Genomic DNA, 14,404 nt, shown 5'->3' on the forward strand with positions numbered 1-14,404 from the left:
AGATAGGCATATCGCCTGGTCCTAATGAAGACCTTGGCACCTCAAGAAATTAGCGTTCTCTTGTTAATACTGTAAATAGTGCAAATGTTACAAGTGATCAAGTATGTCTTGGTATCTCATGTGAGCACTATTAATTCGAAGCGCGTCGCTAATAAATTGCCGTGTAAGATCAGCAGCAATCTTAATCCTGGGTTACTAAACTCTTGTAAAGTTTACAATTGCGGTAGGGAACCAAACAGGGCATTTTGTACTTAATTTGGTACATAACATGCCATTGGAGAACTATTAGCTGTAACTAATGCATAACCAAAAAATTATGACTTCCTTTGAATAAATTTGTAGTACAATTTACAATGGTTTAGTAGCAATGTTACATTTTCCTCCTCTACTGTTCTATGGTTAAACATTCTCACTGCTTACTGTACATGCAGAGATATCCTTTACTCGTAATTCGAATTGCTCTCCTCGGCGACATGCAGTTGTACTGTAATTTTTTCTGTGCTTCATAATAAGGTTAGAGTTTTCTCGATAAATTTATTCGTAGCACTATTATTATCCTAACATCCCGACAGTTTCCGTGTCCATATACTTCACGTCTGTGTTCGGTATGTCGATACAATTCTCGTTGATGTGTAAATAGTGCCCTTGTCAAAACCTGAGATAGCAAATGTCTCGCTGACTTAATAGTTAATAAGGTGAAAATTTAGGATTCATTATAGAGTGATACCAAATTTGAGAAAACTTATCGGTATGGAGAAAATACACTGGGTCTCTGTTTTTATTATTTCGAACTGATCAGTTTCTGTCGGTGTCTCACGTCTTCATATCTGTTTTAAAAAATATAAAAATAAATTATAGTTGGCTAGTAATCCTGTGTCCCGTAATACTGTCAATACAGAATCGGAAAACAATTATTATTGATTTTTGTATTCTTTAATATAGCTGAAGATGTCACACTGTCCGAAAAAGGTCAGTTTGAGATAGTAAAAATGTGGTCGATAGGCAGAAAATAATCTAAGCAGTGAGATTTTATGTTTAAAGAAATGCCCCTCTGCAGCGACCTCGGCTTTCTGTGACCAATTTGGCCAAGGGAATTGGACTGCGCTTTAGAGGAAGTGGGTGTGGGTTATTTATTTGTGAAACTTGTGAAGTGTCGCGTGGTGTAAACCCTACTCCGTGTGTTTGTGACTGTAGCAGGTTGTGATGGAACTCGAGGAACATCCCGCCGTTCGCCTAGAAGTGACGAAAACCCCCTGGTGTAGTCGTCCTGTCGGTGCCTGCAGAGATTTGGGAGAATCGCCAGGCCTGCACAGTTTGAAGGGTCGCGCCGTCATCCACAGGAGCCCATACGGTATTATGAAGTACGTTCATCTGTCACCTAGCCTAATGATATTTTCCGTGTAGCAACTGACAACTCGGGCGCAAGCAAAGGCTCATGCTGTTGATAATTAAACATCTCTTAGCGGTTTGCTAGCTCTTACGTTGCAGTAGTATATTTAATGGGGCACTAACAACAAATGTAGCGTAACTATAGTAATATCGACACAATGCGTGTTAAGACTAAAAAATAATTGAAATTACAGTGAAATCTGTCGCTGACTTAGTGAATAGTGTCGATAAGCTATTTATGCTTATATAGTGGGTGTGGTTTTCAGACCGCCAAAGCTAACAGCGTATTTCATTGCGTTTGTGACAAACAGTTCTCAGCCAAGAGGGTGAAATAATTTTGTGTACTGATATTTATTAGGGTGGTTTCGCCTTATAGGCGTTAACCGCACGACAATATACTATTTGACAGACTTCTCTGATTTTACTCAAATATTGAACATAAGTGAAGCTGCATTAGTAATTTATATTTGTAATCTGTCCAAATGAAATTTATGGTCACGTCGATGCTTGCTGTTCTCTTTTTATCTGGTATCTGATTACGAAGGTGCTCTTGTGCTACCTGAGTCCCATTTTTGTTATCTGGAGTACATCCGCTAAGTTAGTATTTGTAATTATTTTCTGCATTAATGTCAGTCGTTATATTCATTATCAATTAATGCTCAGTCATACAAACATTTGTTCTATTTCCGTTACAGTATAGCTAAGGACTGTGTTTAAACAGCTAGGATAGCTTTACGTTTTAGCTATCGTTCTCCACCTTTTAACTTTCCCTTTATTGATTTTCGTGTTCGTTTCCTTCTTCGCCTTCTTCTACCTCTTTGTCTTCTAAACCATTCCGCTTCTTAATTTTCTTCCCATATTTTATAGCTTTACGTCTTCCTTATTTATGCCAATTTGCTTTGCCACTTAGCTTTTCAAACGTCGTGTAGCTAAGACAATCTTCGGAGTGCCCATACAGCAATTACTCTTATTTTTCTACTTTTAATTTTAACATTTAAAAAAGCGTACTTATGTGTTAATTTTCACGTTTATACTGTTTTTTTTATTCCAGAATAAGTTTCTCACGAGCTTTTTGTCCAATTTTTCCATTATCTTTTACCGATTCTGAATTTATGGTTTTGATTAATATTTGTATTTTGGCCGAGTTAATGGCTGAAGGATTCTTTTTTTCAGGCAATAGTTTTTCATTAAAAACATCTTGTGTTCAACCGAATGCTACACCCATCTTCCGAAAACGTGCTTTGATAACTTACTTTTCACATGTGATAGTGGGTAGTGATGAAAGACAGTGATCTCTGGCGTAGCCTGATATTTACGTTCACGCCACACTTAGCGCACATTTCGTTTTAAAAATCAAAGCTGCAAGATAAATTCGGAAAGCTCACATTACATAGGAGGTTTGTCTCAGAGGATTCTATTGGTGCCTGTATCGAAAGTAAACCGTGAAAAATCAAGTTTACTAATTTTACTAAATTGTCTTTCGTCCTGTTAAACTCTGCGCTTAATTTTAGAGGTACAGTGTAGTTGTTTGTCACTAATTCTGCTTTGCCGAAAGAGACAGTTTTTTATTAATTGCGAACAGATAATTTAATTTGAAAGTATCCCTTTTCGTATCATTCTTGAGAACTTTTGCCGCAATTTTCAGGTCACTTTTTCAGGTACATAGTTATGAAAGATTGACTAAAGTAAATCGCCTTCCAGGAACGGCGCGTTTGAAATTCTCCCCTGCAGCATGCTTCGAACCCGCTGACGCGTGCTTCGGCGAATCGACGTTGCCCGCCCCCGCGAGGAACCAACTCCACTGTTGTGTATTCAGCTTCTGTGGCCTGCTTACCCTTAGGCCTGATAAAAAGTGAGTTCGTATGGCATATTGCGCTGTGGGAGTCCTGAAGAGGGATGTTCAACCATCAGCTAACAACTTCTATCAATTCTACATCTATTTACATACTCCGAAAGCCACCGTACGGTGTGTGCCAGAGGGTATCCTTCACCAATACTATTCATTTCCTGTCCCGTTTTCCTCGGAGGTAATGAACTGCAATAATTATTTCCAGTATGATGGACACAGAGGAATTACGGACAGAGCTTAAACTGCTTACTCTTCTGATGACTGTTAAGGGTAATACTGTTTTCGAGGAGATCTGAGTTTATATGTTCATATTTGAAGTTAATAATGTTTTTACTCTCCGTGAAATCCAACAATGAGTTACAGTCAAGTTGCTTGGTTTCGTAGCGTCTTTACCAGACTTAGTCATTAAAAACTATACAACCTTAAGCAAATGTCACTTAGCTAAGCGATGATTGGCGTCACGCTTTCTAGTGTCAAGCGAGTGAATATTCGTGATAATTTATTTTCTCACTAAAATGTTTCTAGATACTAGGCTATTGCGAACTATTTAGTATCAAAGTATCAGCACGTTCAGGATGATTTTAACAAATTTGACCATTGCTGCGAATCTTAAGTTTCTCTAGCGTGTCCCTTGACGAACAGTAAATATCTCTGGAGACGGTAGCACTTACAACCTATGTTAAAATGAATCATTAAGTTGTGTTCAGGTGCTAGAGGGTGTCCAGAGCATGTTAGACAGTAATATGATGAAAGTTATCGACAGTTTGGGGTAACTTCATGAAGGAATTTGCACAAGTGAAAATTTTCCACTTTTTGGAAAATCGTACCGTGTAAGTTTATTCTGCTCAGCTCACTTCGTGTATTTGTTCTGAGGATAACCCCCCCCCCCCCCCTCTCTCTCTCTCTCTCTCTCTCTCTCTCTCTCTCTCTCTCTCTCTCTCTCTCTCTTATCCTTCACTGCTCATCATCTTAGAAAAGCAACACTCCGTTGAAGTAAGACGTGCCTACGCCTAAGTGGCATACAAATGTGATAGATATGGCAGATTTTGTCGTATTAATTGGTCGGTAGGTTGCGCCGAGGATTCGTTGTAATAGTAGATGATGGCCGGTCATTTAGTCAAACTGCCTTCATATAATATTACTAACTCATTTTACATAGGCCAACGTTTTAATGACATCGTACGATAAATATACTGAGCAAAGAGACTTAATATGTCCACCGTAACTGTACATTAAGTGTTGCGATCGTTAATGCCTTCGGACGTGAAAGTGGCTTCATTAATGGACAAATTGTGAATGTAAATACTTTCAGATTAGCGTTGACGCATCTACAAATTTCTTGTGGTCACCTAGTGTAGGTGTTACAGTAGCTAATAATTCAGACCTATTAACAAAATGTTGTTCATACATGTGTGCGTCGAACAATGTGACGCGGTGAAATTCACTATGTACTTGTATACTGCTGCATGCTATCGACTAAAGAATGATTCTTACTTCGCACCCATATTGTTCGGTTGTCCTTTCAGAAATGTATTCTCGGAGCTGTACCAGGCTCACAAAATTTGTTGAAACCGTTAGAGAAGCATACTGAGTAGAACATTACGCAATTAGGAGACTGTCAACTATATTCTTCACGCACAGCAAGTATGTTCCCTGACACACAAAGAAAATGCGACCTTGATTTATTAAAGAGATTTAAAGATGTAGGGTATTGTCTTAAGTATTTGCTTTCCCAATCACCTTGAAGCATAAGCAGCGCTTCATTCAGACAACTTATTTGCGACTACTGGCCATCTGTTTGATTTACTCAATCTTAAGTGTGAGCGCCAACAGCAGACTGCTGGTTTTCCGTATCCGCTGAAGGAAGAGTGCATATTTATATATTTGTGTAACTTGAAGCTGTCTATACAACACCCTCTTGCAAAATTCATTACTCGTGAATGAAACTGCATTGCTGTTTATTTTCATTTATGTAATTAGACTTTGTGCAAAATGCACTGTTTACCCCATATCTGAATTTTTTTTCTGGTTTTCAGTTAGTTGAAAATGATTCCCAGGTGACCTGTGCCTAATTTGGTTGATCCTTTTCTTTTTTTTATTTTGCCGATGCGTCCTCGAAACATTATGTGCTACGTCTTTTATCTTCATTTGGTATCTCTCTGGTGTAATATTTGGGACCGTAGATATCAGAAGGAAGCCTTTGCTAGATTACGATCCCTACAGCGACGCACTTCAGAAGGTGCAGGCGTACGCACACCATTCTTTGACAGCTCGTTTTCAGATGTGTGGTTCCGATCGCGAAGAGTACTCAGAATAAAGTCACGTATCTTATTCGATCAGATGTACTGCGACTCATATCCATGTGTCACATAACACTGATGTAAATAAAAAACTCTCGTTCTTATCAGTAACATTGTTGCGCAGCAACTGTATTTACTTTCTAGATTACCGTATATTGTGACACTCTGGCGCTGGAAGGAAGGCCAGAGTTTGAAACGACAGTATGCTGAATGGTTAGGGAAGATTACAGTACACGATCAGTTTTCTGAAATCCTTGTCACCACTCCAACACTTAACGATATTTGCTTCGGTTTTTTGTCGGTGTACACGCAGTTATTCCAGAACAGAACAGAAACCACTGACAATAACGAGCGTTGGAAGTTGTAGTATTTCATGAAGATTCATTTCTTGATAGCCAAAATCCGTCACATGTCAAAAGTTTGCGTGACTCTTTACCTTCGATAACACGCCGGCTCGTAAACTCGCAAGCAAAAGTATTTACGGCAAGGAACTACAGTTGAAATGTTTAATATGTAGCGGTCTAAACAGAAGTTCTGTGTAATGCCATATGTTCGTTCACGATGGCATGATAAACTGTCCTGTATGTTGTCTACGTCAAGTAGAGGATTAAAGAATATCGGTAAGCGGTTGGTGTTAAACTTAATTTTCCCCGATGCAGTAATTGGCAATGTGAAGTCTGTAGTCAACCAGTATGTTAGCTGTCATTTTTTTTAGTTTTCATTGTTACCATGAGTCTTCTTCTCAAGTACAGTCTTCGTTGAAAACGCTGTTGAAAATTTTGCGGATAGATGTCTCATACAAGGACAAAGGAAAAGGTCCACATAAATGTATGACCGAAAATTCCTCGTTTTGAGTTACGTACCAATTACTGTTAGAGAGGGAGACATACTTTATCTACCAGTGGATGTAGTGGTGAGCTACCCGACAAATGCTCCATTTTAGCCACGGCTAAATATTCATTTTCTAAGCAAGTAGCGACCATTATACAGAGCCACACTAACAATAATGGGTGCGAGGCTGGACAAACGTATCAGAGTAAGGCACTAGAGTTCTGTCTACCGTCGTGTTGTTGAAACAGAATACGTAGTACCACAAAACTGGGATCGATGTAGAGTAGATTTCGGTAGCACGCGTGACCAGAAAGACTAATTCGGCAGCCAGATGAAGAAGATTCAAGTGTCAGCAAGTATATTTTCGCAGCATGTAGTACTTGTCAACAGGACCGCATGGACGATACTTCGCTATTAATTCATGTATCCAGTCATCTTCATAAATGAATTGAAGTGAGCGGAGAAAATGTTAGAATTCATTTTTAGTTCGTAGCTAGAACACTTCGTTAGATTTTCTTTAATCAATAATTGAGAAACGGACGACTTTCGGACATACGTTTATGTGGACTACTTTCTGTTTTGATGGGTGCATACCTTCCCCAGAGCTTGTAAGCATATTACTGACACACTTTACAAGAATAACAAATACTGATGACTCTAAACTTCTGCTAATGAATTTGCAAATCGTGCTGGTTTTACAATTTTAGCCAGAATTCCAGATTTCTTTTCCTCCAATAAATATAATCAACAACCGCTTACTGTTTGCTAGTTATTCTACTGTCCGTAATATGTAATTTTGTATTGCGCTTGCCAGTCATACAGTGTTATCCATTTAATTCCTGCCGGCCGGTGTGGCCGTGCGGTTCTAAGGCGCTTCAGTCTGGAGCCGCGAGACCGCTACGGTTGCACGTTCGAATCCTGTCTCGGGCATGGGTGTGTGCGCTGTCCTTAGGTTACTTAGGTTTAAGTAGTTGTAAGTTCTAGGGGGCTGATGACGTCAGATGTTAAGTCCCATAGTGCTCAGAGCCATTTCAACCATTTAATTCCTGTCACTATTTTTGAACTCCGAAGAAATGAAGATATTCAAATGAATAAGATCGCCCACGTAACACTGGCTGATGCATCGCTGTTTCCAATGACTTGTTCATGCGCCAGTTATATCGGTCGCAAATGTCTAGGAAGTTGCGTTTAGTCTGTGTTCATCTGCTCTAGAGCACGCAAGATTGGAAAAACGATCTAATTCATGCACAGTTACGATTACCGCGTTGGGTTGGTATTCATAGATATGTATTTCTTGGCCACAGTTCCTTCGTATCTCACGGTGCAAGACATTTCGAGGGACCGCAATAATAAATTTCAATCATTTCCACTTTTTGGCATAGCTGCTTTCATGACAGCAATGTTGCTGTTCTAAGAATGTTAATTGACACGGGGTAAAGGAGAGCAGTCCCAGAAACTACAACATTCTAAAGACGATCGAAATTTATTTCCGTGATCACAGCAGCCAAACTCTCCGTGTGCGGGTGATACAGCATCCATTGTGTGAAACGTTTTAAACAAATGTGATGACTAGTAATCATTTATCAGAAACTATTTGAGACTCTCGTTTCGGTACGGTGATTACCAGATAACATTGAACTGTCTAACGTACGCCGTCCGTCCAAAAAGTTACGAGACTGAGTTTATTCCTGGCGTTTATACGACGTCTGCGCAGCAAACTACGGTGGCAGCTTGAAGTAGCATTGTAAACAACATATGTGAATTCGAGTTAGCTGTGAGCAGACATCGTTAAGTAGTGTGTGTGTGTGTGTGTGTGTGTGTGTGTGTGTGTGTGTGTGTGTGTGTGTGTGTCCTTAGTTTTTCAACGTTGTTTCGTCACATATTTTGGATCAACAGCTCTAAATTAAATGGTCAAAACAGTCTCCAGAAGGTTTTGAAGAAGAAACGAGTTTGTGCTAAATTTGTCGCACACAACGTCACTAACTCCTATGGACGCCTGCCGCACCTTGATTGAAACGCAAAACGCGAACACTTCTTTTTTGGAAAAATCATCACGGGCGATTAGACATGGCGTTATAAATATGAACCTGCCACAAAACGACAAAGTGCAGAAATTAACGTGAACGATCAATGCTTAGACTACTTCATCAGTGTTCAAAGCATTGTGAGGCGTGAGTTGGACATCATCACAAAGAAGTAGTGTTATGACAGTTTCATATGGTTGTATGAACGTTCTGTGTCTTCTTCGCATGTGAAGAGTGACTGTGTGGAATATCTCAAGCATTAAAACCAGCAACTTTTCATTGTTTTCTACTAAACCACTCTCGAAACTTTTTGGATGTAAAAAGATCTGACTGTAATCTGAGAATCAAAGTGCGAAATTGATAGAGCTTCTGCTTTCTCATAGCAATACAAGTGGGAATATAATATGACTAGGAATGTCAAGGGAGTAATTCCAAACATTAAAACTGTAATTTTAATGTTGTTTCACCCCGTTATATCCGATAAGGCGCACGCGCGCGCTTTTGTGTGTGTGTGTGTGTGTGTGTGTGTGTGTGTGTGTGTGTCTCACACTGACACGAAGGTGTGCTTGCTTCTTGGGAGTCTTAAATCATGTCACTTCGTAATCCCAATGCGGCCAAGTCACTTACTGTTGGGACAAGGAAAATTGTGTCACGTAGTTTTTTGAGAATTGCAGAGCAGTTACATGGCCGTCAAAACAGCTCCGTCTTTATGATAAAAGAAGATCTGCGCAATATCACTGACCATAGCATGAGTAACACGCTTACTTTCCAGTGGCAAGCTTTATATGCTAGTCCTCATTGTACTGCGATTCTTGTTAGATAAGAAAATCAACCAAATCTGTCTGCAACTCACTGCCTTCCGACTCTGAAATTATTAAGATAATAGGAAGTTGTAAAAGAAGATATTGTGCTGAAGGTAAGGGACTGCGCAGATCTTATTTCTGATTTTTTGCATCGTATGTTGTGACAGAATGGGTGTATTAAATTTCCGATTTATGTGGTCTGCAAAAAGTAATTTCGTATTACCACTTCTTGGCTTTCGTTCTTTTGAGTTTTTCCCACATATACTGAGGTGCCTAACATTTTTTTTTAAATCCTAGTGAAGAGTATATCACGATTGCAATTGTTTACAGATTTTCTATTCCTTCCACTCCATCTACAATTGGTCGGTAATATTTTTGATTTTGTGTTTTAAGAATTTTTATCTGGATTTTCGCGTCGTGATTTAATAGCATCACGACGCGAAAATCCAGATTCTTCGATAACAGGCCCGTCATAACATTGGTCTAGTTCGGCCGTTGGTGAGTAACGTCTGGCCACACTGTTGGTAAACGCAGCGTACAGCGCATGCGCAGCAGAGCCGCTCTGCGATTTTCGGCAGAAGGAGTTTGAATATGGCACCATCTATCTGTAAATCATTCGCGTGTTCTAGACACGGGAGTCGACTTGCAGATACTGTCAGTCGTACGTAGCCATCAGCAAGGTTGAACAACCTGAAGATTCGGGCAGTCGCTCCGAGGAAATATTGTGGAATTTGTACAACGTGATCCGGCGGCAAACTCGTGAAGACTATTTACGAAATTATAGAGATTCTTATGTTTGTGTATGTAAACATACATGCAGCAAAAATAATTGGTGTGCTTGTATAAAAGAGTGGAAGTTATGCGATCAACTAATTTGTATTACGTTTAAAATATAATTTATATTGCGCAAGGCGCAATGAACTAACACTGAATGATGTCCGACTCTGATTATGTAAAAAAAAAAAAAAAAGAGGGTCGTCGGTGCCCATTTTCTCTCTTACACATTCATTTATGTTTCTTTCCCTACCAATTCTATCAGTATTACCTGTAATCTTAATCTTACCATTTACTACATTTCTGCAGTATACCAAACCGTAGTTTTTGAAATGCGATTTCCTATTAGATAGAAACTTACATTTAAAATTCACATTTCAGAGACATTTGTGCAAACTAGAATGATAGTCCATATTCAGGTCAGTGGCAGCTCAAAACGAAAGATTCGCTACTATCTCGCAAATGACTGACTGGGATGTTTTGCTTCCAATGCCGTATAATTTCCGCCCTGTCAGTTTTAGAATTATGATACACATAGTATGAACGGACAATTGTGGAAGCAACAAACGTTGTTGCCCGCGGGTGTCAAGTTTTCTGTGCAGTATTCTTTAAATCAGGGCATCCCAACCTTTTCAGCTGGAGGACCCCTTCTTCAGTCGAAAATCCATGGCGGACCCCTAGTCAGTCAAATGCACAGTAACTCCAAATTTCAGAGCGAAACTCATGGGGACTGAAAGCTTCTTAATGCAGGTGCCATGTTCCCAATGACCGACCTCCCCCCCCCCCCTCCCCCCCGAAGTATCAATAGTACTTTGTTTAGAAATGAATGAAAAAACTTGAAATTAACCATCCAATTGAAATTCTCACTGTATCCAGACACTTACTAGTGGATTTACTCCCTTTGTTCAACACACTATAACTTGATTAAAATTACTTGGTAATTGAAATTTCACACGATGGACCTGTCTTCCTCCAAGAGCAATCAACGTCACGTCCAAACTGTTTGCTGTTGACAAGCTGTCGCTTATGGTCTGTTCACTTGCACTATTTGGCTACTGTCATGTAAGGAGCAAGCATATTTCGTAACAGTCGTGTGTGTGTGTGTGTGTGTGTGTGTGTGTGTGTGTGTGTGTGAGAGAGAGATTTTGTGAAATGCGAAGAAAAACGTTCAAATGTATGTAAAGTCTTCCTTTGATCGTCCTTCCTTCTCATTCATTTCAACTGGAAACTTCCCTTGTGAAGGCGATGGAGAAACTGCACCCTTCTTCAGTGATCCTGCCTTCAGCCACCGATTCATGTCAGAAGTAATAAACTGGTCACAAATCGACTTATGAAGTAGGTAGTGTACTGACAAGGCAAGTTTAACATTTAATGATGCCTGTGGCCGCATACGTGCCACCGAGCGCTGTGATTGGTCGACAAAGATCGCTCCGCGCATGCGTAAAATGTTTCAGCGAATCTAGCGCCGTGAGCCGGCGCACAAACGACCCCCGTATTGAAACTTCCTGGCAGATTAAAACTGTGCCCAACCGAGACTCGAACTCGGGACCTTTCCCTTTCGCGGACAAGTGCTCTACCATCAGCAAATCACGCGCGTGCTCTAGAAACGGGGCGTCGACGTGCAGATACTGTCAGTAATACCTAGCCATCAGCAAGGTTGAACCACCTGAAGATGTCGGACAGTTGCTCCGAGGAAATATTGTGGAGTTTGCAAAACGTGATCCGGCGGCATACCCGTGAAGACTATTTACAAAATTGTACATATTTTTATCGTGATTCGGTAGCTCAGATGGTTGAGCACTTGCCCACGAAAGGCAAAGGTCCCGAGTTCGAGTCTCGGTCGGGCACACAGTTTTGATATGCCAGGAAGTTTCATATCAGCGCACACTCCGCTGCAGAGTGAAAATCTCATTCTGGACCCCCGTATTGTTGCAAAGCAGTCGATCAGAGAAGCCGCATTCTCCGGCACTAAACTGTGTATACGTTCTCACTTAGGAACCGCAAAGACTGCTTGGGGATACAGCCTGAAGTAAAAGTACACATGTTTTTCACACGATAAAAGATAGTGATGAATTTGATTTTCACATTTTTATTCAATAATTTTACTCATTATTTTACACGGTTTGGTGAAAGGTGGCCGCGAACCCCCTAGAAAGAGCCGGCGGTCCCCTAAGGGGTTGGGAAGCCCTGCTTTAGATGTACCTCACGTTGCTTTCTTGTCCGTATACCAAAACCACCACTCTCCACAATCGGCGAACGTCTTCTGCTTTTCTACAGTGCGCGCAGAACCATCACTTCATTTTAGCCCGAGAGATGCTGACAGGTTGTGTTTTTCTGTTGTACAGGGAAATCTCGACCATCCATGCGAGAGGCGGCATCCGCATACGCGAGCCGTGGTACGAGAACTCGGCGCGCTGGGACGCCGAACACCACGACCAGGCCATAGGGTGAGTGCTTGCATAACGCGCGCCTGGCTGGCAGGCCGCCCGCTGTACACTTCTCTCTCCGTCCAAGTGGCCGTCTCAGGAGCTGTGCGCCGCTCTTACGTCTCAAGGTGCAAGTCTTAACACCTGAAACCATTCAGTGTTTCTGGCCGCTTCATGGGAGTGGAACATACATGTTAGGAACTTAAGAAAGAAAATATATAATTGAGTAGTACTGAGAAGTAACTATACAGTCCCAAAGAATACAATCCCAAAGAAAGCAGATGTTGACAGATGTGAAAATTACCGAACTATCAGTTTAGTAACTCACAGTTGCAAATTCTGTCGCGAATTCTTTACAGACGAATGGAAAAACTGGTAGAAGCCGACCTCGGGGAAGATCAGTTTGGATTCCGTAGAAATGTCGGAATACGTGAGGCAATACTGACCCTACGACTTATCTTAGAAGAAAGATTAAAGAAAGGCAAACCTACGTTTCTAGCATTTGTAGATTTAGAGAAAGCTTTTGACAATGTTGACTGGAATGCTCTTTCAAAATCTGAAGGTGGCAGTGGTAAATTACAGGGAGCGAAAGGCTATTTGCAATTTGTACAGAAACCAGATGGCAGTTATAAGAGTCGAGGGAGATTGAAGGGAAGCAGCGGTTGGGAAGGGAGTAAGACAGGGTTGTAGCCTGTCCCCGATGTTATTCAAGCTGTAGTTTGAGCAAGCACTGAGGTAAACAAAAGAAAAATTCGGAGTAGGTATTAAATTCAATGGAGAAGAAATAAAAACGTAGAGGTTCGCCGATGACATTGTAATTCCGTCAGAGACAGCAAAGGACTTGGAAAAGCAGTTGGATGGAATGGACAGTGTCTTGAAAGGAGGGTATAAGATGAACATCAACAAAAGCAAAACAAGAATAATGAGATGTAGTCGAATTAAGTTGGGTGATGCTGAGGGAATTAGATTAGGAAATGAGATACTTAAAGTAGTAAAGGAGTTTTGCTATTTGGGGACCAAAATAACTGATGATGATCAAAGTAGGGAAGATATAAAATGTAGACTGGCAATGGCAAGGAAAGCGTTTCTGAAGAAGAGAAAATTGTTAACATCGAGTATTGATTTAAGTATTAGGAAGTCGTTTCTGAAAATATTTGTATGGAGTGTAGCCATGTATGGAAGTGAAACGTGGACGATAAATAGTTTAGACAAGAAGAGAATAGAAGCTTTCGAGATGTGGTGCTACAGGAGAATGCTGAAGATTAGATGGGTAGGTCACATAACTAATGAGGTATTGAATGCAGTTGGGGAGAAGAGGAGTTTGTGGCACAACTTGACTATAAGAAAGGATCGGTTGGTAGGACATGTTCTGAGGCATCAACGAATCACCAAATTAGTACTGGAGGGCAGCATGGAGGGTAAAAATCGTAGAGGGAGACGAAGAGAAGAGTACACGAAGCAGATTCAGAAGGATGTAGGTTGCAGTAAGTACTGGGAGATGTAGTAGTTTCACAGGATAGAGTAGCATGGAGAGCTGCATCAGACCAGTCTCAGGACTGAAGACCACAACAACAATGAGAAGTGATGTTGGCAGTGGGATTTATGCTCCAGTAAAAAATAGACGAGCAAAACTTTGCTTCCGCCGGTATGCGATAGACGGTATTAGCGGAAAGTGGGGTGCAGGTGGTTGGTCATAGGTGTAATACAATAAGCTTAGGCATCTGTAGTGATTGGATCATAAGGTTATCCCCGATTAAGTACGTCAACTTACGTAACTATTTCTCACCATTTGCGGGAAGCTTTAATTTTCTGCATTAACACGAAGAAATCTGCCGCTGTGGCTTTTAAAATGCTATGTGTCGAGGGAACTATTAGTGGAAGAACGTGCAGAGAATATTTTCAACGCCTTCAGAACGGTGATTTAGATGTCGAAGACCAACATGGCGGAGGAAGACAGAACGGTTTCGTAGCCACTGAAACAGACAATGACATTGACAGGACATCATTA

General features: G+C 40.8%; 1 protein-coding gene across 16 annotated transcripts in view; it reads left to right on the plus strand.

Moving 5' to 3' along the window:
* Positions 1-14,404, plus strand: part of LOC126266996 (homeobox protein OTX1-like) — a 698,303-nt gene that overhangs the window by 551,213 nt on the left and 132,686 nt on the right. For 8 of the 16 annotated variants that reach the window (XM_049971752.1, XM_049971748.1, XM_049971746.1 and 5 more), the window contains exon 2: positions 12,316-12,417. Coding sequence is in view for 14 of the 16 variants with exons in the window: in XM_049971748.1 (XP_049827705.1) it covers positions 12,316-12,417 (102 nt within the window). In the remaining 2 variants the exon portion in view is untranslated. Of the gene's footprint in view, positions 1-1,194; positions 1,362-12,315; positions 12,418-14,404 lie in introns of all 16 variants that reach the window. The other 8 variants (XM_049971741.1, XM_049971738.1, XM_049971740.1 and 5 more) reach the window with 2 other exon arrangements.

The sequence above is a fragment of the Schistocerca gregaria genome, chromosome 4 (assembly GCF_023897955.1).
Source record: "Schistocerca gregaria isolate iqSchGreg1 chromosome 4, iqSchGreg1.2, whole genome shotgun sequence".
In the NCBI taxonomy this organism is placed as follows: domain Eukaryota; kingdom Metazoa; phylum Arthropoda; class Insecta; order Orthoptera; family Acrididae; genus Schistocerca; species Schistocerca gregaria.